At 42.9% G+C, this 23182-nt stretch overlaps 1 protein-coding gene across 12 annotated transcripts in view; it reads right to left on the reverse strand.

The window, feature by feature from the left end:
- DAAM1 (dishevelled associated activator of morphogenesis 1) overlaps positions 1 to 23182 on the reverse strand; it is a 182812-nt gene that overhangs the window by 22586 nt on the left and 137044 nt on the right. For 10 of the 12 annotated variants that reach the window (XM_086320447.1, XM_086320442.1, XM_086320450.1 and 7 more), the window contains 7 exons: positions 22970 to 23108; positions 22622 to 22680; positions 19337 to 19524; positions 18559 to 18858; positions 18144 to 18251; positions 10778 to 10884; positions 3512 to 3596 (listed from right to left, as the gene is read on the reverse strand). In XM_086320447.1, the coding sequence (XP_086176573.1) occupies positions 3512 to 3596; positions 10778 to 10884; positions 18144 to 18251; positions 18559 to 18858; positions 19337 to 19524; positions 22622 to 22680; positions 22970 to 23108 (986 nt within the window). Of the gene's footprint in view, positions 1 to 3511; positions 3597 to 10777; positions 10885 to 11886; positions 11968 to 18143; positions 18252 to 18558; positions 18859 to 19336; positions 19525 to 22621; positions 22681 to 22969; positions 23109 to 23182 lie in introns of those variants that run through there. The other 2 variants (XM_086320454.1, XM_086320453.1) reach the window with 1 other exon arrangement.

Genomic DNA, 23182 nt, shown 5'->3' on the forward strand with positions numbered 1-23182 from the left:
GTTTGAACTGGCCTGACTTGTTGATTCTGGTAAATGAGGGTCAAAAGGATGTGATCCAGGCAAGGAGGTACATAGAGTGGAACAGGGGGAAGGTTGGAGGAGGGTGGGTGAAGAGAAGATGAATTTAGTGTTTGAAATACTGACAAGAGAACAAAGCAGTGATTTCTAGTAGTGTGTGTGCTCAGCTGCCAAGTCGTGCCTGACTCTTCGCAATCCCATGGACTGTAGCCCACCAGGCTCCTCTGTCCATGGGATTTTCCAGGCAAGAATACTAGAGTGGATTGCCATTTCCTTCTCCAGGGCATCTTCCAGACACTGGGATCGAACCCGCATCTCCTGCATTGGCAGGAGGATTCTTTACCAGTGAGCCACCTGGGAAGCCTGTGATTTTAACAGGCAGGTGGACAGGTGGTCTGAAATTCCAAAGAAATCTGGAAGACAAAGCTCTGGTGTGGGTTACAACATGCACGGATGTGAGTAAGGTAACCAGGGATTCCATCAAGTGAAGAAAAGCAGGCCTTGAGAGAAGCTTGCATTGATGGGATGAGGATGCGAAGAAGAGTGACCTTCACAAGAGGCAGTGGAGGGACCCATGTGGAGTTACAGGGCCAGTGAAAGAGGCGTTTCATGTGGGCCAAGCGGCCGTCGCTGTGACACCCACCAGTACATCAAGGAAGATAAGGACTGCAAAGTGTCCCTTGGCTCTGGCAACAAGGAAGTACAAATCCTCAGTGAGAACAGCTTTAGGGAGGCGAGGAAAAGTGAACAGGCTTTCGAGAACTGAGTGTGTCGAAAGAGAGAGAGCACAGTAGCAAGTGGGGATGGGCGGTCTTAAGAGGTCTGTGTGTGTGAAGGGCTGGGACTTGAACAAGTTACATGTTGAGAGGGCAAGGTGGAAGACCACGAGGAGAGGGGCAGGGTCCTCTGGAAGGAAAGGATGGGCCAGAGCAGAGGCCAGGGGTCCCCTCTCCCCTCACAGGGTGGAGGGAGGAGAGGTGGAAGTAGACGCCAGGGAGTCCATAGGTTTGGCGGCCTGAGAGCGTCTAGGCACGGGTGTTCCCTTGTTCCAGTGGTGACACTGGATGGGACACACGTCTTCTTGTGCTTCCTCCGTGCAGGAGGGAAGGTGTTAGGGCGAAGGAAGGAAGGAAAAAGGGGGAGCACAAGGCTTGTTTTTTCCCCCGAGTTTGGATTTTTACCTTTCGGAATTCAGTTCTAGTATCAGGGATCCCCCATACCTGCCTGCTGAGTCCACAGACCCCTGTTTGGGATAACACAGGTGTTCTCTCTCTCTCTCTCCTGTTATTCACAAGGGCAACAGTGAGAGGCTGAGACTAAAGGCCTGGGCCTTCTCAAGGTAGAGTTGAGACCAGACAGTGTATGGACAGTTTTGAAAAGAATGAAGAGTCAGACAAACATCTGGTGATGAGGAGAAAGGTGTGCATCCCAAGAAAGAGGAGTGACCTCATCTGAGATCTGATCTCAGCAGCGAAAAGCAGCAGGAGAGGAGGGGATGAACTTGGCTCAGATGCAGACCATATTGAATCGTAAAGGATCCTGTGATCAGGCACAGGAAGGAGGGTTAGAGTGAGCAGGAAAAGAAAGAGCCTGGGAGATGAGCAGAGAGCACGACACTCAGAGCTCTCAGGAGAGCTGGGTCAGAAGTATCCCACTTGGCCAGAGCCTGCTTCAGTAGACTTCTTTTTTCCCTTGTATTTATCTGAAGTACACTCTATTTGCACTACAAGCTCTTTTGGCAAGCTTTAGAAATCCTTTCCCTCAAGGAGGAATTTTGCTGGATGCAATTTCACAGTAAACAGATGTGGTGGAATTTTAAACATACAACCTTGTCGACAGAGGCTGAAGACCTAACGACAAAAGTGCCTTCTGCCTCGTTCTTCACGCTGGGTGAAGCAGTTTCTGGTGCCAGCATTTGCAAAGCAGGGTCAGCTGGGGGCCGGGGAGGGACAGAGGGCAGTGGAGCTCTACTCTCAGGGGCAGAGGCTCTGTTTTGAGTGTTCTGAGAGGGAGAGGAGAATGAGGAGAGGAGCTGCAAAATGCTCGAAAAAGGAATTTTCAGTTTAGGAATAGTTTGAAACTATTTATGCACAGAGCATCCTAACAGACTTGGAAACATAGTCATTAACTATTTTGGGAACTAAATCAAACCTTAAAAGGACAGCAGAAAAAGTTTTTCCACTGCTGAGTGTGAGGGTTTTCACCCCGGATGACTGCAGCTGCAGAGGTTTCAGGGAGGGGCAGGCCCACGGAGGTGTGACGTCGCTCCTCCCACCTCGTGGCTGAGGCCTTGGGGGAAATCAGTGAGAACAGGACAGGAGGCACATGCAAACAGGCGCTCCGGCTGGAGCAGCCCACAGCCACGGGATCCCTGTTAGCGGAGCAAAACAGCCTTTTCCATTGCTCCTGGGAGCTGAGCACACCTAGAGGTGACACCTCAGGCTCAGCCGGGAATCGTGATCACCTGTGTCCACCCATGACCTCAGGTGGACCTGGCTCTAAGAAACAGGTGGGGCCTTGTGACCAAACTCTCTCAAAACGTGATTCTGCGGCAGGACAATGAGACAAGTTGACAGAGCAGGATTAGATCATGCAGAGACATTCCCACAAAGCACAGGAAAATTTAGGCGCAGACCAAGAGATAGGTAACAATCCCTGGGGTTATCTACCAGCACAATATTACCAACAGTATCATTTGGAAGATAAATGAACCAAGCTGCTGACAACACACAACACAGCTGGAGTGGCTGCACAGAGTGTGTTATGGAAATACTGCATGAAGAGAGGCTAGGGCACCACATCTGACCTGTTGCTTGGCCATAAAAAATTACAAATTATCTCCAGATCTCACTGACGAGGATGTATACTGACTGTGTTTAAGTCTACCCTACGCTTGCTAGCCCTGGCATTTGCATTTACTGACATTTACAACACAAGAAGAGTCCGATACAATTTACGAAGACAAAACCCAGCCCCAAGAAGTGCACACCCTGCCTTATGACACACACGAGTGCTGATGACAGCGCCAGGGGGTTGACAGTGGCTTTTGTGGTTGTGGGAATGGCGAGCCAAGACCAAGACACAAATGTGTCAGGGATTAAGCAGTGATTCAGTTTCTGCAGTGCAGGCTGTGATCTCACACTGCTGAGATTCTCAGTATTCCGGTGAAACAGACACTTTCTACTAAAGCTAGTAGATTTATGTGACCTGCTGAGGAGTAACAACTTGATGGCAGCAGCATGAGAGACAGACTCTGGCATTGAGGGTCTTAGGCATTTAACACACTCAGGACCATAATTCTCACCCATCATTTTGAGGAACAAGGGGAGGAGCAAGTCCTAGAGCCTCCTAACAGAGCCAAGTGGAACCTTGGCCTAACCTCCTCCACTGAGAGGTGAGGAAATTGTGTACTAACCACAACCAGGTCTCCATAGTATTCCTTCCCCGCTGAGTCTGGCATAACCTGTGCTCTGAGTGTTACCCGGCAGCTCACCTGTTCCAACATGTCCTTGGGCAGATCCTCCTGCTCATCCATGGTTAGAATTGCTCGTTTGATTTCATCATTGGATAATTTCAACCTGGAGAAAGAATGTTTTAATTTGTTGTGACTACTCAAGCTGATATTGTTAACAATTTAATATAAGATAACTCATTTTGCTACGCCGGTTGCCAACCTACAGGTACCATTTTTCTCAAAATCTCTCAGTGAAAGCTTATTTCCTGACCGTGTGGCACCTAAAAATAGTATTTTGAAATGGCTTTAACATTCTTTCTGGGCTTTGTAATGCTCTGCTGACACCGAGAACAAAGCTGTTATGTTCTACCATTTAGTTTCCTTAAGCAAGGGATTGGAAGATGAGAAGTAGGGAAAACATCCACACACAACTATTTAATACATAGTATTTACAGATTGCAGGTCAAAGAGGAAAATTAACTTTTTAACTTGATTATGTGTCAGGAGTGTTTAAGGTTTGCTCTCAAATTAAAAATGCATGTTGAGAATGTTATTGTGAAAAAAATTGAATAGTTGATATGCAAAATAACATAGCTGAGGTGTGTTCATATATGTTAGTTCATTTTGGATTCGAAATAACTGTGAAGATTTTTTTTTAATAGAGGGAGAAACTGAGGCTCATAATGGCTGAGTGATTTGCCCAAGGTCAAACGCATACAAAGGCACAGTATCTAACACAAACCCAACACTGTTGATTGCTAATCCCAAATTCTTTTAACAAATAGTGCTTATCTAGTTAATATCTCATAGGGAAGGATTTAAGCAAAAACTCAAATCCGATTTCTGTTTTCCTGTCTACCATTAATTCCTATGGTTTACTGATTTATATGAAGGATTTATGTCTTGATTATGGCAGGACAACAAAGTGTTGAATGTGAAAAAAGATGAAATTAAAACATGCTTGTAAAAATATGTTTTTATTAGATATAACCAAAAGTCTTAACTGGGGCAAAAAATCTTAATCAGATTATTAGCTGTTACAAAAGGATCATTCTTTTGTCCTGCTTATAAGCATCAGACTCAGACTTATTTAAAAATTCTTACTTCCTTATAAGCTACCACTAAGGTCTCATATTAACATTATTTGATTCATTCTTCTTGTTTATGATCTTCAAGAAGAATCACATTTAGGACAGAGGATAAAGACATAAACACACAAATATAGAGCAAGGAATATAGCCTTCATGTGTCACATCTGAAGGAAGGGGCTCTGGCATCAGACAGGTTGTAATCATGTCTTGGGCCTGACACTTCCTGGCCAGTGTGACCTTGGAAAATTTTTTTTCCTTAGCCCCAGTTGCTTCATCTATACAACAGAGATAATAACAACTATATTTTTTTAAAAAGGATATTTTTGTGTGTGTAAAGTGAAATAGCACATGCAAAGAGGTTAGCACAGTGTCTCACTATAGAAAGGGCACAATGAACTATGTATATTCTGCAAGGCAGATTTTTCTACCCAGGGAAAAAAAAGCAGCAATACTTATGTAACATTAATGTTCAAGTGCAGCTATTTGATCAATAAGTAGGCTTATCATGAAACTTCCCAAAGTGCTCTCAGAGCCATTATTTCACTAGAGTTTCCCTCTCTGTCTATAGCACCCATTAGGCCCAGGAGTATTAAAAAAGAAGTCATGGTGCTTATTTTAAAGGTGCTTATGTTTGAGATGGTTGGATGGCATCAGTGACTCAATGGACACAAGTTTGAGCAAACTCCAGGAGAAGGTGAAGGACAGGGAAGCCTGGCTTGTTGCAGTTCATGGGGTGGCAAAGAGTTGGACGTGACTGAGCAACTGAAACAAATGTTTGGGAAAATCAGATGATAGGCAGAAACACTCCACACAAAGGTTACCTATGCTGTCCCAAGAGGGCTGGATGAGTGCACAGGTGGCCACAGAGCCCATGAAGAGGAAAGGACTTGGGCAAGACACAGCTCATTCTGGACATCTCTCGCCTGTCCTTTTCTCTAGATTTTGAGATGATCTTGTTAAATGCATCCATCCTGCCATCGATACTGCATGTTGTTTCATGCATCAATAAGTAGGCCAAGTAGAGGAATCAGATTGGGGAATCCTACTGTATAAATACTACTCTATTTCGTGCTTTTGAAACCAACTAGAGCACCTAGGCAACACGCCAATTTGTCCATGTTCTAGAACAAGACCTGTTCTCTTCCCTAGTCCAAGTTGTAGCACCATCATAACTCCTGGGCCATGGACAGAGACTCTGGACCAGACAGACTTCTCCAGGTTGATTTGGTCTGGAGACAATCATTTGCCATGAACATGGTCATTAGAACATCATGATGTAAAACCACCCATCTTAAACGGCACAAATAAGTTTATTTGGCATGGGTGAAACATACAACAGGGGAAAACTCTATCCCGGCTCAAGATCTCCATCACATGGGCCCTGGGTAGCCCTAGATTTCAGGACACTAAAGACTCTTGAGTCAAGTGAGGGCAAAGACCATGGTGTAGCCAGCAAGGCCAAAGAAGCAGGATGAGATAAGGCTGAAACTGCCATGAATGAAAACCAGTGGGCTGTGGAAACATCTAAAATTATCATGAGAAAAGCTCCATTTATTTAAAAAAAGATTAGTTCTGTGTCCTTTTCACACCAAGTGGGAGAACCACTTTATAGTGTCTTTCTGCTGAATCCTTCTGTTTTCCATGTAAGAGAAAAGGAGTTGTACATCAGAGTGAGAACAATACTTGACGTATCAGATTTGCATTTCATTAGCTCCCCATATGGAGTGCAGAACTTCTTGCTTTTGAAATTATATATATTTATGATGTTCAACCCCCTGAGGCTGTCTGGACTAAACACTGGCACTAATTCATAACAATTTTGGTTTCTCTTAATGTGGCCCACAAAGAGACTTGAGACTTTAATGGCTAGTACTTAAGAAAATCTGCCTGTCAACATCCTGCCTTGCACGTGGCCTGTGGGAGCTGACAAAGCAGCGGTACCTTTGGGGAAAAAGGAGGGGGGTCCGCGGCCCTCTGGGAGGCTTCTCTAGGTTGCCAAAGAGTTCTTAGTATCGTCTGTCATCCATCAAATGAGCTGCTAATCTCTGTAATTGAAGGACCCTACCAATCCTAAACTTTTAATGGCTTTGAGAGCTTGGCAGTGTTCTGGTGTGCAGGAGGGTGGCAACTTGTGAGACACCCACTTCAACCTGCTATGCAAGGCAGGAAACAAACTGGCCATTTAAAACCAGTATTTAACTCCACCTTGCTCCACTCAAGTATTTCAAAAATTCGCCAAGAGACCTGGAACATCCAGGCGCAATTAAACTAAGTTAAGGATGGGTGGCTAGATCAGTCTGAGCTCTGTTTCAGTGGATTTAAGCCAAATCCCTCCACTTTAAAGTAGCTTTTTGTGGTTTACTACACCCTAGCTGTCATGTTACATGAGCATCTGGAAAAAAAAAAGAATGGCAGAACACTTCATAAAAGTGTATTTTAGGGGGTTCATTTTGCAATATAAGCCAGCTTCCGAGATTCTTTTTTTTTTTTTTTTTCATTTTGAAAGGAGAGGAGAGGTATGCTTAGGGAATAAAGGCGAGAGAATTGTTAAGTTGCTACATGTCACCTAAACATACACAGCAGAGAAGCTGGCTGACTGTGCCGGGGGCCTGAGGAACACTTCTCCGGCATACCAAGTCCATTCCACTCACTTCTCAGGTCTGTGACAGGTAGGATTTGCAGTGGCCTGAAGCACCCCACCTTCCAGACAGCCTTTTTCTGGGTGCTGAGAGACCCTGGCCTCTCACGCTATGAGCACATGCACTTTCTCCCCTGCTTGGACCCTGCGATGAGGTGGGCTTTCCTTCCAGTTGACCTTTTTGGCTCCAGGTGAGGCCGTGGAACCTACGCCTGGCCAAATGGTCCATGAACTTCTGCAGTGTGTGGGTAAGGAAGAGTTTTTAAAGATAACCAAACACTGCAGACATGTGCACATTACAATACCGCCCACAGAATATGCCACGGGCTTTCGCTGTGGTGGAATCTGGTATAATGACTGCATTGCTGGAAATTAAATTCCCAGTCAGCAAGAAAAGTCAGAGAGAGGGTCGCCAGACTTTGGGAACGCAATAAGCAGAAAAAAAGAAAGGCAGTACGTGTGGAAAGGCAGGAGAGCTTGACATCAGCTTGGAAACACTCCTACTCGTCCCCAGGTACAAAGTCAGTCTCCAAATGCTAGTGACAGTTTCTCTCTCCAGTCCGTCCCTCATCAGGTCTTAGCTGAGCAACAAAAAGAGCGTCCTGTCTGATGGCAGCCTGTGCCTTCGGCTCTTGACCCCTTCCAACCTATCCTGCAAACCCATGAGATCAAACTCAAAACCTTACTGAGACAGTGCTCTTCTCTGGAGCAAAAGGCTCTGGATCCCCTGGGAATATAATCGGGCCACTGACTGAGCAGCTGCCATGTGCGGGCACTCTGTTAGTACTTCTCGCACGCTGGGTTCTCATTCTTACAAACCTACTACTTTCATTACCTCCATTCTATAGACTGACTTTGGGTGGACTCAGGTTGTCACAAAAGCACTAGACCTGAATCTCAGATGCTCCTGCCTGACCTAATTTAATCCAAGTGAGAGACTGCAACCACAGAGCTCTCTCTACAGCTCCGCTTGAATGCTCGCCACCTCCCCCCCACCCCACCCCCGCCGCCTTTGCTCCTGCTGTATGTACCCTTGGAACTGCCTCCCACCCGCCCCCCCACCCAAGGCCCACTTTCTCAGGAAAACCCTGCTGCTGTCCCCTCTCCCCTTGGCTGGGGGCTCCCTATCTCCTTCCTGCCAGACCAGTCTAAGGCCTGCATTGTTCACAAGTCATCTTGCCTGTGGCATTTTTCTTCTCCAATTAGCCATGTGCTGCCAAAGGCAACAGTGCAATCGTAAGTCTTGGGACATCCTACGGCATCCAGCACAGTGCCAGGCAATTAAACACTCCAAAGTGACAACTCTAAGACAAAAAGCATCAAAGCACCAAAAGCATCTTTCCCATCCTTGAAGCCCCTTGCTCCTTTTGTGTGTAGTCATGCATCACCGATGAAAAGGAAGAGTGAAACCAAGGTAAATTGCTGAGTGGTTAAACGACTAAATAAAGAACAAATCAGTTCTGCTTCATTTCTTTTACCTTTAGCTATCCTGTGCTTTCCTGAAGAGAGAGTAAAACTATTGAGCACTGAGCAGAAAAGCATGCAGTCCTGACTCCTCTGTGGCATAGTGGCTTTTAGACCTTGATCAATAAGGCCCAATTACCATAAGGGTAACTTGGTCTCAGAATCAGCTTGTCACACATAATACATTTTCAGTATTATGTGCTCATTGTAATATTTATTCATTAAATTGGATATTAACAGATAATTTAATAAACACAAGACAAGTTCTTAGAATAGTCCACTAGAGAATTTAGGCATATTCACATTCTAAGTCACCTTAGCCTTTGACATTTTTGATGTAACAAGGGAATGATATATGACAAATATGAAACAATCCCTCCAATAATGGGATGGGAAATTTGCTAGAAAGAGTTGTAATCTTATCTATAACTACTGTAATTACCCTTGGTGGCATCTTGTACTGAGAATGATCTGTCTACGAGGAACTGGGTCACAGTTAGAGCTCTTAAATACTATAAAAATTCAGAGTGATGGCTCTCTTTGCCAAGTTGTTTTTAAAGGGCTCTTCTATACTGCAAAAGCACAAAATAGAGGGGGAAGTTCTAGGGTTTAAAAAAAGACTCTCTCTAAATTTTCATATAATTTTGCTATTAAGTAAAAATGTTACTTGTAAAAAGAAGTTGTAACAAAACAAATTGTACAGTCTATAGAAAAAAAGTATGTAGACCTTCAAAACTATCTTTGATAATGTCTTTCTGGACTTCCCTGGTGGCTCAGATGGTAAAGCGTCTGTCTACAATGTGGGAGACCCGGGTTCAATCCCTGGGTCGGGAAGATCCCCTGGAGAAGGAAATGGCAACCCACTGCAGTATTCTTGCCTGGAAAATCCCATGGATGGAGGAATCTGGTAGGCTACAGTCCATGGGGTCGCAAAGAGTCGGATACGACTAAGCGACTTCACTCACTTCACTCTTCTGAACACAGGTGGGGATAAACACAGGGCCTGGCCGTTTACACAGCTTCTAGCCAGAGGCAGAAAACTAAGTGCTAATAGGATGTTTCGCATTACCTTACTAGTTGTATTAAAACTCAGGGGGGTCTTACCAAGCTTCAATTTCTCTTTCTCTAAAAGAAACATTTTCTCCCTAAAGTAATATACATCTGGCTATCAATCAAGCTTCTATGCTGCAAACCAAGCAGTAGTGCTCTGTGTTAAATTTACTCTAAGACTTGTGTGAAAAATAAGAACTACTACTTTCCACCTTCACTCTTCCTGAAAGAGAAGTCACCTTGCACCAGCCTCGATACAGATTCAACATTCTTTCCAGAGTGTAACCAATGTGACTTAGATTGTACAGAATGCCCCAAACTTCAGGGTTCTTTACATTTTCCTTCGCCTCATCAATATTAGGTATCTCTGCCTAATGTGAAAGTCCTTTTTAGAGAAAAGATTCAGAAAAGCTACTTGAAATGCCCAAGACCAGCTGACACATTCCCTGAAGCTATTTATAATAGGATTCCAGGCTCCCAAATTTCCTTTCTTTTTTTCAAGCTCTAGGACCATGATGGTTCATCAATTATGAAAAATACTTTAGAACAGGGCTGAACTGGATAGCATTTTACTGAGGTTTATTGACATATTTTTAGTCATAAAAATGTTCACAAAGAACATGAAATAATATGATCTGAAGTATAAAAGGGTGACTTAAGAAGCAAAATGAAACAAGAGGCTTCATGGTGGGTGCTGAGTCTGTGACAGTGTTACTTCAATGGCCAAAGTATTAACAGCTCGAAAGCCAAGAAGTATAAATAAAAGTAAAGTCCGTTTTACAGGCTCGCTGGAATAACCAAGCAAAACATTGATTTGAGATGGTCTGCTTTTTAAAATTTAGGAGTCTGTGGAAATTAAACCCCAAGAAAGTAGGAACCAGCTCTGACATATTCCATGAGGGAAAGTAAACACTAAGAGTTCTCTTCACCTTGGACAGAAGAAACTTGGAGAGCTGACCCTCAGTGGAGTCCAGGTAAAAGAACGAGCCCAACCACGTGGTTTGGGGCCACATGATAGAAAAGCTGGTCCTACCAGAAATGTTGAGACAACATCAACAATACCTCGAGAGAAGGATGTTGCAATTCTGAGCTCTCCGACCATCGATCACCGAAAGCTCTCTGACTTTAAGTTTGGAGCCCAGTGTGTCATCAATGGCATCTGCTTCTTTCTATAAAGAGCAGGAAAGAAATCCATCAAAGTCAAACAGGGACATTCCGACTTCAGACACACAGTTTTCCTTTATATTTGCTGTTTACACGTACACACGCACACACGCACAGCTGAGATGGTGAGGGGAATGGAGGTGGGTGGTGGGACTGAAACAAAGGCTAAAATCTAGTTGACAAGAAAAGCTGACCACCCACATTTGAAAAAGCATTATTTGGAAGAACAAAGTGCTTCTAAGTTGAAGATGCATAAATTATCAATGAGCGCTACCCTCCTTTTGTCCCCCAAATCCCAGTGGAGAGCAGACAGAAGGACTGTCACTATGAATCAAGCTCAGCTGAGGCGTGCCACTGCCGGTCCAGCCATCTGCAGGGCCCATTCACCCCAGCACCATTTGCATCCCGAATACTCAGAAAGCTGAACAATAAAACCTCCCAAACGTCTTCATGTGCAATAGGAAGCTCCCAGGCCCAGATGCTACCTTTCATTACCCTGGAGCCTGATGGACAACAGGGAGTGTGCAGTTCAGGCATTAGTTCAATTTACTTCAATCAACAATAAAACACTACTTGCACACTCTGCTGCTGTACAGAGAGTTGTAAGCAAGGAGGGCCATAAATTATGGTGGAAAAGGCATAAGGCAATTATACATACAGTACCTTTTGGGTAAACAGAGCATCAAGGTAAAAACAGACTGATTTGATATACAGCGAGTCTGATTTTATGAAAGGTTGGGATCAATTTAAAAAATAGACCATGGCATTTAAAAAATGTAAGGAAACCAAACAGTTCTGGAACTGGATAATGGTTTAGGAAACAAAGGCAATATGGAGTCTATATTAAGAAGCAACATGTGACCAAACTTTAACTATTTCATATTGTGCAGAGATTTCAGGCATACCTCTAAATATTCAGTGAAGAGTTGAAACCCAATGTGGAAATAACTAGACATTGCATTACCCTATCAGAAAAAAACCCAGGAAAACCAAGACATTTTGCGCTATAGTGAGCCAAGGAGTTATATTAAGCAAGGTGGGGATTTTAGCTCACTTACCTGCTTGGAGTTACTGTTCACAAAGAAATCCTACAGCCATGGCAGAGGCATGGAAAAGGCAAATAAGATACATGCAGTTCAGATATCACAGCAACACACAGGAAAGTCAAGGAAATGAGTGACACCGGGTAAGAGGTAATTTATGCCCCAGGAACAGCAATGAGAGGTGATGAAGACGAGAGTCTGGCTGAAGATACACTGACAAACAAGGTACTAATAAGCATTCAGGTTCAAGAGAGAAGATAGCAGGTGCTATACACAATTTTCAATGGTGGCAAATCAGATTCAGATACGAAAGGACTTAAAACACCCCCAAAAGAGTTCAAGTTGGGGAAGGAAAAAAATCCTCTTTGAAAGGACCACTGGGTTCCATGTATTTAACATGACAACTGAAGCAGAAAATATGGATCAATTCCATCAACTTGAGGAAACTACCAGCAAAAAAAATTTTTTTTGAGTGGATAGAATAATCTTCTGTCTTCTTGTGTCATGAGGAAGAATGAAGAAAAGAAAAAAGACAAGTTCAACAACATAGGTCAGTAAAACCAACCCTCAGTACAGTCCAAACAATGCCTGTGCGTATTCTGAGAGGTATGAGGAAAAAGACAGAATTTCCAATTAAGAGACAATAAGTGATTCATGGGCTACAGAGCCATTGGTGGTCCTGTCCCCATTGCCTCAGGACTGTTGTTCATGAGACAAGGGCAACAGTCTTTGTTTAAAATAGTTCATAGAAAAGATTTGGAGTGAAGAAGAGGAAGAGGTAGTTGACATGTTATGAGAAAGTCACAGCTTTCTTTGCATATTTTTGCTATGATGGCATGAATAAAGAAGCTTCGGTGTGCAAAATACACCCCAGCTTTCAGGCCAACTACTTGCACAACCAGCATTTACTCAGCAGATTCCTGAAGGCCTCACTGGTCCCGGCAGCACTGCCAAGGCCAGTTTCACACAGATGAGCTGTTTCACATCGTTCTTCGAATGTGAAACAACACGTATCCTCCCCTGGCTCCACCCATACAAGGAGGGATTACTCTTCTGGAATGGCATTTAAAAAAATAAATTGATAACCACACGAAGCCTTTCTTTCCTCTGATGTCACAGTTTTATTTTGTCCCTGTTGTAACTGTCAAGTTTTTTTCACCCTGAAACTCCTCTCAGGACTCTTTCCCTGTAAAAGCAGTTTCTCTTTTCAAGAGCAGAAAAAACTCCAGTGTAGTGAACTCCATGAGGTCATCTTACCCTACTTTTCATTCTTAAAGAGACAAGTTGCAAGCTGGATTTAGACACCACTCTCCCTGTCTGGCCTTGAAAGAAGAAACTTGTATGCAGGCCCCTGTAACTCATTCTCCCCAAGTTCCCAGTGTCAAGAAATTAAGACCTCTGACCTCTACTGTAGTGGGCTACAGAACCAGGCCTCTAGCATTTGCTAGGGATGTGACTTGGGGCTCAGTTTCACTATCCGTACAATGAAGTAAACAACTGGATTACTATTGTGAGGATTAAATGTGATAATGAAGATATGGTATTTTGTACAGTACCTGTCACATTTTTATGAGCTCAACACTTGGAAGCTGTCATACATTACAATTATTTTACCTTTCGAGACAATGATCAAGTCCATTTCTTTGGCCATTGCTCTGCTTTTCAGTTGAGCTGAAGCACAGTTGGTCAAGATCTCCTGTTTATAACCAGCAGCAGCACTAAGTGTAACCGTTAATAGCAAAGTAATTTATCTTATCTTTTGCAAGGTGAGGATGAGGAATGCCATGGGAGAGTTTGGCTAATTGGAGGTCTTGAGATTCCCCCTTTTTAAGAGTCCTTTAATCATCACATTGTAAATAAAATCACAAAGTTTCTTAGATGGAAAATGTTAAAAATAATTATGTTTCCAGGCTTATTTCAAATAAGTTAATATTCTCTTTGAAACTAAATGATTCACTAATTGGTTTGGCCAAACATGACAGCACTGTCTACATTTGGCTCCACCCAACAGGATGCCTGATTTTTCCAGACGATTTTTGGTACAGGGATTAGGATTTGGAAAATAAATAGGAAATCAGAGCTTGTATTTTCAGGAACCAGTGCTGATAAATTCCTATAGATAGGGTTTCACCATGTAATAATGACTCACCATTTTATAGACAAAGACAACTTTTACATGAATGGTTCTTAATCTTTTTGAGGTTGAGATCCCTTTGTAATTCTGATAAAAGCTAGAGATCCCTGTCCAGAGAAATGCATGCACTAATATTTAAATAAAACCCTGTATTTGATTAACTCTTACCATGTTGTCTAGCTATAGAACTTCTACCATCTACTGTGGAACTAAGAAAAACCACTATTTACAGTTTTTACCTTCTGCCTTCATGTGCCATGGCTAAAGATCAAGCTTATTGAATCATTGTCCTAAATCATATAATTGTTCAATGTTAGAAACTAGAGATACAGAATAAAAAAATATGTAAAAAGAATAAAAAAGGAAATTTCTTTGCCCATCCATAAGATAAATCAGAAGATACCACGGAATATTACAAATGGGACCCCAAGAATGACCCCAACAACTTGTATATTACATGTTAGGAGGAGAGTCAGATTCTAAGCCAAGGAGAGTGGTTATCTTTTGTTCTCTGTCAGAGCAGAAGGCTTTGAAATACTATGTGCTGATAATAGAACTATGAAGAAGGGGTGTCCCCAGGCAGAGTGAAGAAGAGGAATGGAGACAGCCAGTTGCTCATTTGTTGTGACAGAAATACGTCTTCCTTTAGATATAGTAACTCCAGTTCATTTTCACTCTACCAACTGCATAGATAGGGAGATTGAATTTATAACATCTCAAGATGAAAATTTCCCACAAAATGAAGATAAATAGTTCAAATGTATCTGAAATAGTGCTAATATGCAATGTGCTACATTATGTGTTAAAATAAGTCTTTTGTGGCTGGCTTAGAAATCACGTGTAACACAGTTTCAGGGAGGAAAAGAGGTTCTGAGATTTAGGACATTGACTTTTAAATGAACTTCTGGAATGTGAGCAGGGAAATAACTGCATGCTATTAAATTCCATTTCGTGTACTACATAAGCTTACATATTCAGTTCTGCACACCTTTGATATTTACACTGGAAAAAAAAAAATCCTGAATAGAAGTGGTCTTGTTCTTAAAACTGGACTTAAAGACAGTGTAAATATCTGTTCAGTTTTTAATGACTCAATATTTCTCATATCAACAGGGCATATCTTGTGTGTGTGTGTACATTTATATATATAAAATCTCTCCTAAATGGCATTAATCAGTGTTCACCTACATTATAATAATCTGAAGCTTAAAATTTTTTTTCAAAATCTTACTCTGTGTAGTGTTCCTGTTACATGTACACAGACAATGGTATTCATGTACTCTTTGCCTCTCTGAGAAATTTACTTGGTCACATAACTGGCTGAAATCCTGAGAGCTTGGTCAGGGTTATATAGCTCTGGAGGGAAGAAAGAGAAGATATTACAGGAAAAAAAAAAAAGGTTCCCAGTATTCATTTGGGAGTAGAAAAGAGAGCAGTTTCAGTGTGATAACAATTATATAGAGCATCGCCAAGATTAAAATGAAAATGCACAGGTTTTTGATGCTGCCATTAGTTATAAGATTAGGGGACATAATGACAGAAACCCTGTTTCCTTTATCCTGTGTGCTCCTAACTAGACTGCTTTCATCTTTCAATTTTCTGTCTTTCAACATTCAATAAATTCAATGGAATGGTTGAAATTACCTTCACTTGGGAAACACATTTATGGTTTAAAAATTCCAATCTCATATTCTTATACCAAGAGGAGAAACATAACTTGAATCAGCTGAGCAAGTGTGCTGAAAATTTTCTCCGGGAAGCACTCTTGGAAATGTCACAAATGATTCTACTTACCAGTCTACGACTTAGTGTTAACTGCAACTGAAATGTTCTGGTCTAGCCTGACTGGCATGACTACTGATTACTTAAACAGCAATTGGTTGCTAGGAGACAATTACCCAATTGCTAGGCTTTCTGCAACCCTGTCTCTTGGAGCTCTTGAGAGCTGTCCACATATTTGTCTCAGAGCATTTTGGCAGCATCCTTCTGCACCTTCTGTTGAAAGGCAGTTAATTATGAGTCTTGTAAACTTGGGTCTTTCAACCACCTGCCTTCACAGTAAATGTGATCCACAAGCTCAGACTTGAATAGCATCATTTGAATAGATGCTGTTTTCTCTTCCTTTTATTTACTTCTCTAAGTTCCCAAACCTTCATCTTAGGCAACCAGAATGGGCCAGTATTAATGACTGAAACTGAAGTAGGGAATCAATGGAATGTGCAATGAAGTCAGAAGAGTATTTGAATCTACTGGAAACTGGCTAAAATGTCCTCAAGAGCCCAGAATAAACCTTCCTGGGATAGCAGAGAGAGAGAGTGTGTGTGAGAGGGTGGAAGAGGCCTGTTGTGACCATTCTGCAGTGAGTATGGTGCAAGTACCAGCCATGCAAGAGCTCTCGACACATCCTTTGTTTGGCCCTTGAAAGATGAGGTATCTTGCTTTCAACTGGACAACGTCCTATCTTCTTTTTCTTCATTTTCCTTTATTTGGCATGTATGACACTGCACAAGTTTGCCTTCATACTTTTGTGGAGGCCAGGCTGAGAGCTCCTATTTTGGAGTCATGCTGTCATGGCAGGCAACCACCTGCATTTTTGTACTTTATTAAAATAGCATAAAGGGTACCACAAGGAAGTGTTCCCTCACTTAAGGGAAAATATTCTAGCTAAAAGACATACTACTTTTCCTTCTCAATTTTAGTTTCATCAAAGGCCATTTTGAAAAAGAAAACCCTCAGATGTTGTTTCTCTCCAGCCTCAGTCCCTATTCTCCCTCAGGGCTTGGCAGTTCTGTTCTGAGACACTCTTGGGAACCAGGCCAAGCCTCAGCAGACTAGGAAGTCTGCTGCTTGTCTGAGGATGCTCCACCCTGGGCGTGGTTCACGCAGGAGGTAAGGCCCTCCGGGTAAAGCCTGAGGAAAGCCCCTGCACAGACGCCTGGCCTCTGCCTCTTCCTGTTTAAGACGCAGTCTGCTCCTCCTCAGCCTTTCTCTCCCCCAGTCACTCTTAAGAGCTTTTTTCCTTATGCTCTGGGACTCACTTTTCCCCTTCCCAGATCTCCCATTGACTAAGACCCCACTCTACCTTTTCCTTGTTTTTCTGAGACTCTTGGCACCAAGCCACTTGGCTGTGAATTCTACTAAGAGGTCCTCTGGAGGAGTGAAAGGTACCACACAGATGTGACCAGTGCTCACGACATGATGCTGCCTACTCGGCCACATCAAATCGCACGTTCTCATGACCATCACATTGCTCACTTTTCAGAAATGCCTCGGGTCCTGTTTGTCCCATTGCCATCTCCACAGTTGCTCAGCCTTCACGGCTGCGCTTCTGAATTGATCATATTCCTGATGGAGTAAAAACATCCCCCTAGGTTCTATCAAGCTGCCGACTTATAGTCACTTCCCATCGCCCAGACTTTTGAAGATTCCTTCTACTCAACAGCCCTATCACAATGTTCTACTGTATAGCACAGGGAGCATATTCAATACCCTGTTGCAAACCATAATGGAAAGGAATATGAAAAAGAATAAATATATGCATAACTGAGTCACTCTGCTGTACAGTAGAAATAAAACACAACATCGTTAAAAAAAAGAAAACAAAAATGTCCTAAAAATAAAAAAGGCACTCCATTTCTGATAATAACCCCTTGAGATATATATGTATAACTAAAACAGCTTCAGAAATGAACACTGGGAGGTCACACTACAAGTTAGGTAATTCTTCTACTAATATCTTCACCTGGCGACCCCTGTGACTAAGCACAAGTGACAAGAAGATACAGACTCCTTCCACCAGTGGAGACAAGGTTGTAGACACACACCAGACTACGATTCTCTCCAACAAGGAGCTTGTATGCCTTCAACATGTACACACATGCACACGTGCAGGCACACACACACACAGGCACCTAGTCACACATGCAGCCCCAAGTGTTATGCTATTTGCAGGGACATCTCAGGGTAGACCAAATGGCCTAGACTTAAGATGCCCATCACAGTATGGTTAAGGCAGATGGCCCAGGGATCATGCACAAGAACATGAACTTCTTAACCGTTTCAGCATCTGGAGGGCACAAGCTCTTACCTGTTGTCTTTGATAAGCAGAGAAAGTTCTTTCCAGGTCTTCAAGATCTAGAACTTTGAAGACTTTTGTATCATCAATCTCGGTCCATACTGTTCCTTCCAGTTTGTTCTGCAAACATCAAGTTAATAAGTGCTGGGGTTTATAGTTAGACACAAAAAGAACAGATGCAGTTATTTTTTTTTAAAGTGCTGCTCTCCCAATTTTTTCGCTTACCAGATGCTCAGAATGAGCTGGCTTTAAATAACATGTCATTTATTTCAGAAGCTTTATCACTTAAATATCTGAGCTAGTGAGAACCCCAAGTCTATGTGAGAAAATGAAACCATTGGAGAGACAGGGCTGTCTCCCTGTCAGGGACAACACGGTAGGCTGCTAATGCAGTCCATGAGATGGCAAATGTGAACAAACGGCTTACCTCAGGCAGCTTAGACCAGTTGAAGGATTTCAGGGCATTTGCGGGCTGAGGAATGTTCTTCTTCTTGAGTGCCAGACCCAGGGGGGCACCAGGAGGTGGCATGATTCCCCCCAAGGGAGGAGGCCCTGGGGGAGGAGGGGGGCCTCCTGGGGGGAGGGGAGGAGGCGGAGGAGGACCCATTCCACCTGGCAGAGGTGGGGGTGGTGGGGGAGGGAGGAGAGACCCTGGCACAGAGGAAGGAAAGGGTCCCCCGGGGGCTCCAGGTGAGGATACACCTGGGAGTGAAGCACAGACAGCCCTCTGAAAAATAAAAATAGGAAAAGGCAAGATCAATGGGAGAAGTAAATTCACTGGACGATTGTGAGATTCTGAAACTCTGCCTACCATGTATGTTATAGAGAAATTCACACATCTGAGATTGTGGGCTTTAAGGGCAGTTGAGCCAAATGGACTTGTACATGGTGCTCTACGCCTCTCACTACTGGTACCATCCTCCAGTTTGATTTTGATGATAACAAGTTTTCATTTTAAGAAGCTAATGTGATTTCCTCACTCTTGTGAGAGGATCTGCATTGGAGAACGAACACCCTCAACCATCTCTGCTAATGTGCAGGGTCAGCAGAGGCAGCAGGTTGTATAACCACTGTGGTGGGTCAGTAGAAGGTTCAGGCTCTCTTCCTGCCCACAGAGCTGACTACGTAAGGATGGGGCTCCGGGCTGAGTGAGGCATCAGCAGCTGCCCAGCCATGGAGACCTGGCCCTGGGCCGGTGGCCTTACCCTGCTGAGCTCATGCAGCTGGGCCGTGAGGTCCGCCACCTGCTGCTTCACTTGCTTGTGCTCGGTGGTCTCTTTTTCCAGTTTCTCTTTCATTTTATTTAAGGTCTGCATCATCTCTTCCTTCTCCTGGGTCTTGGCATCACATTCTCGCTCTTTCTTTTCCAACTTCTGTTGTAACTCATTGTGCTCTACACAGGAAAACAATTGGACATGAAAATGGTATACTCTTCAAAGCTGAAGCATTTTTCTCCAAACAGAAAATTGACTGAGGTTGACTGGGAGGCTCTTTATTAGGCAAATATCATTCCTCTTCTCTATCGAAGGGAGCAACTCATGGGCTCAATGGTGCTCGTGCTTAGGGGGCTTTGCATGAACAACTTTATCAACTGCATCTGTAATAGGCGGATGAGGCCCTCCAGTCACAGTGTCAAAGAGGGGACACAAGCATGAGCAGCTGTCTGTGGAGGTGAACACAGCCTGCTTGGTATTTAATTCAGAATTCTGTCCTAGAAATGGTCCTTTAGTCACCCTATGGAAAGTGACTATTAATAGGACTTCTTTTCACAACTTAAAAATGGGAACGAGAGAAGGCCAGTGTTCATTAGCTAGGTTTGCTGGCTCAGGTCCAACTAGTGGAGGGGCTGAAAGGGAGGATCCTGCTCTGGGAGGAAGTGCGGCTGCCAGACCCAAGGTTTGTCCCAACGTGAAGCCATTGCTCCCACTCCCCTCGAGGGCCCTTTGGACTTGAAGTGCTGTATGCTCTGGCACAACAATTATTAAAATTTGGAAGGGCAAATTTTATCATCTCAGCATTAAACACCTTCAGGGCAGGATTACCTGCTGAGCATGAGAACCATAAGAGAAGAAAAATTTTAGCTCTTAGCTGTGGTTCCACTGACTCCCCCAGTCCTGCTATAATGGAACAATGCATCCCATTCCGCATAACGTTTGCTTATGCTGCCAACACACCTGCTGCCTCTAGCACTGACAAGAGTGATGCTCTTTGGAAGAGGACGAATGAGGTTTAGGCTGCACATTTTTATTTCAAATACTTGGTCCCAATCCCTAGTCTTTTTATATCAATAAATCCACTAGAGATAGAACCCACTGGGACAGAGCTATACGGTGTTGGGCTCTGTTTCTGAATTTGATAACACATTTAAATACTTGCTTTCTCTCTGTCTCTTACTTTCTCTCTTCTGAGTCCTCCAAAGTCAGAGTTTGCAGAGAAGGGTTCAAGTCACTAAACTCCTTGGATTTTACCAGCCTTGGAGTTAAGATAACCATCAACCTACATCTACCACTCTACGGATGCTTCCCTGACTTCTTCAGCAACATCTAAAAACTACCCCACTGTATCTCCCTTTCCTTCTTCTATCTCCAGTTCATTCCTCTTTGACAACTGTTTAAGACCTGACTTCCTATCACTGGTCACTGCTGCTGCTGCTGCTGCTAAGTCACTTCAGTCGTCACTAGCCTTTGACAAATCTGACCAAGCCTCAGAACCACTTGAGAGACTTTAACATTTCAGAACCCCCAGATCCCATTCCAGGAGTCTATTCTATAGATAAGGGACAGGGCTTAGGAACTTTGCTCTGACTGACCTCGGCCATTTCCTGTAGCACCACCTCAACTGCTTAAATCCTACAAAACTTTCTACCATTTATTGGTGGTGGTTTAATTGCTAAGTCATGTCCAAGTCTTCAGATGCCACGGACAGTAGACAGCCAGGCTCCTCTGTCCATGGAATTTCCCAGGCAAGAATACTAGAGTCAGTTCTCATTTCCTTCTCCAGGGGATCTTCCTGACCCAGAGATCGAACCCACGTCTCCTGCATTGTAGATGGTCTCCTGCATTGCAACTGTATGCTTTACTGCAGAGCCATCAGGGAAGCCCTCTACCATTTATTAGGCAAGTAATAAATGCCAGGCTCTATGCTAAAGTCCTTGTATTTTTCATTTAATCTTCATAACAACCCTATTAGGTTCGAGCTTGACTTTGTAGAGATAGACTGGAAGAGTAAAGGACTTAGCCTACTCACACAGCAGTCAGGGGCAGTCTGAGACTCAGACCCAGAGCTCAGTATAGCACTTGACCTGGCAGCCATTCAGGACATTCCTGCTACATGAATGACTCCCAGGCTTATGTCCTAAGTACTCTCTTCAACTCACACACCTTAGTCTTCAGGGTATATCCCCAAAACATCACTCATTCATTGACCATCTTCTCTGGTGTAACTCTCTCTTTACCCTACAAGTTAGGGTAAACCAGTGTCTCTATTCTTTCTGTAGCAGTTTCCGGAATTAATTTATAAAAATGTATGTGCAACCTCACTTATTTAAGACCAATCTGAATTCACACGAGGAACCCATAATATAATAGAACTTCATATTCTGTATTTTCCAGTACCAGTGGTGAGACTGCTTTTCTGCTCAATGGACAAAATGTGATATGAGGAAAGGAAATGCTTCAGCATCTTGTGGACTAGCTTTTCAACACATTGAATATCGAGGCGAGTGCTATTGTATGTCACTGGTGTGAATGCATCACTTGGATAGGGAAAAGGAAGTCAGTGTGCCAGCATAATGAAGAGTAGTGGCCAGGAGTATGACTGTTTTCTCAAAGGGTCCAACTTTAACTTGCTAATTTTTAAGGAGGAGAAAAGTTCCATCCATTCTGTGAATTGTTGTCATGGTGATGGGCATGACCCCCCAAGTTACTTGATGCTAAGTGTTGATATCAAAGACATATTGAGACACTCATCAATAGCTGGCCTGTTAACATTTCATAACATGTACGTCTACAATGGTCAGTGATTTTCTGCATGATTTCTCTTTTTGTAACTGGTGCCAAATTAAGGTCAACTGGAGAACTGGACTGCTGAAACCAAGTGGCTTGAACTTTGCTTTTAAAATTCTGGGTAATCCCTGGGTGTCCCTTATTATATTTCTTAAAATCCAGTGTGCTTTAAAGAGCAGTTATGAGGAAGGTTGGCATGAACGGTAGTTAAGAAAATCTGAATTAATGAATACTGAACAGCACATGCTTAAAAAATGCAGATCATTATAATAAAAGGATAAAATATTGAGGAATCAACATGACAACTAAGATAGTCCGATTCAAGAAAAACTAGGCACTGCCCTTAAGACATGATGGTGGGAAAAGGCTGTTTATGCACCAATGTCAATAAGAAGCATCAGTGCAAATTTCTAAAATATACAGTAAGGACAGCTGTCCAATAACCAGTAACACCACCTTTTTTCTTGTCAGGACCTCATCATTTACCTTTTCTCATTTTTTCTGCTTGTTCTTTCCACTGCTTAACTTCATTTTCATTAACCAACCTGTATAAAAGTTAAAGGAGCATTCATTACAAAAAGCACAAAAGACCGACTGCTAAATGCATGCTCTCTAGGTACAAAAATTGTTTAACACAAAGCAAGTCCTCAGCATGCTTGAGACCCATTTTAAATCCAGAGGTTACATATATATATTACATGTATACATATAGGAACTCATCATATCTGACCTCCAGAACACTTTAGTTCTCCCAACTGCTATTTTGAAGTAAGATAAAACAAATGTCTTACATTGTTGCTGTTATCTCAAGGGCAGCAAAAAGAAGCAACTTACATCCTGACGACATTCTTGATATTAAAGTTTTCCAAAGGTGTGGAGTCAGGGTCTTGACCTTTGTCATTCTGAATAACTATTTGCTGTATAATTCTGTCTAGGAGTAGCCAGTACTGAACTGTGTTGCCACTTCTCTTGTCTAAAAAAGAAAAGAACAGTGGAAATACTTCAAGTGGTTTCAAAACTTTAATGAATATTTTTCAACAGGGGTCA

Source organism: Bos grunniens, chromosome 10 (genome assembly GCF_055505025.1).
Source record: "Bos grunniens cultivar Pamir isolate PY7600 chromosome 10, Bosgru_T2T1.0, whole genome shotgun sequence".
Classification (NCBI taxonomy): Eukaryota; Metazoa; Chordata; class Mammalia; order Artiodactyla; family Bovidae; genus Bos; species Bos grunniens.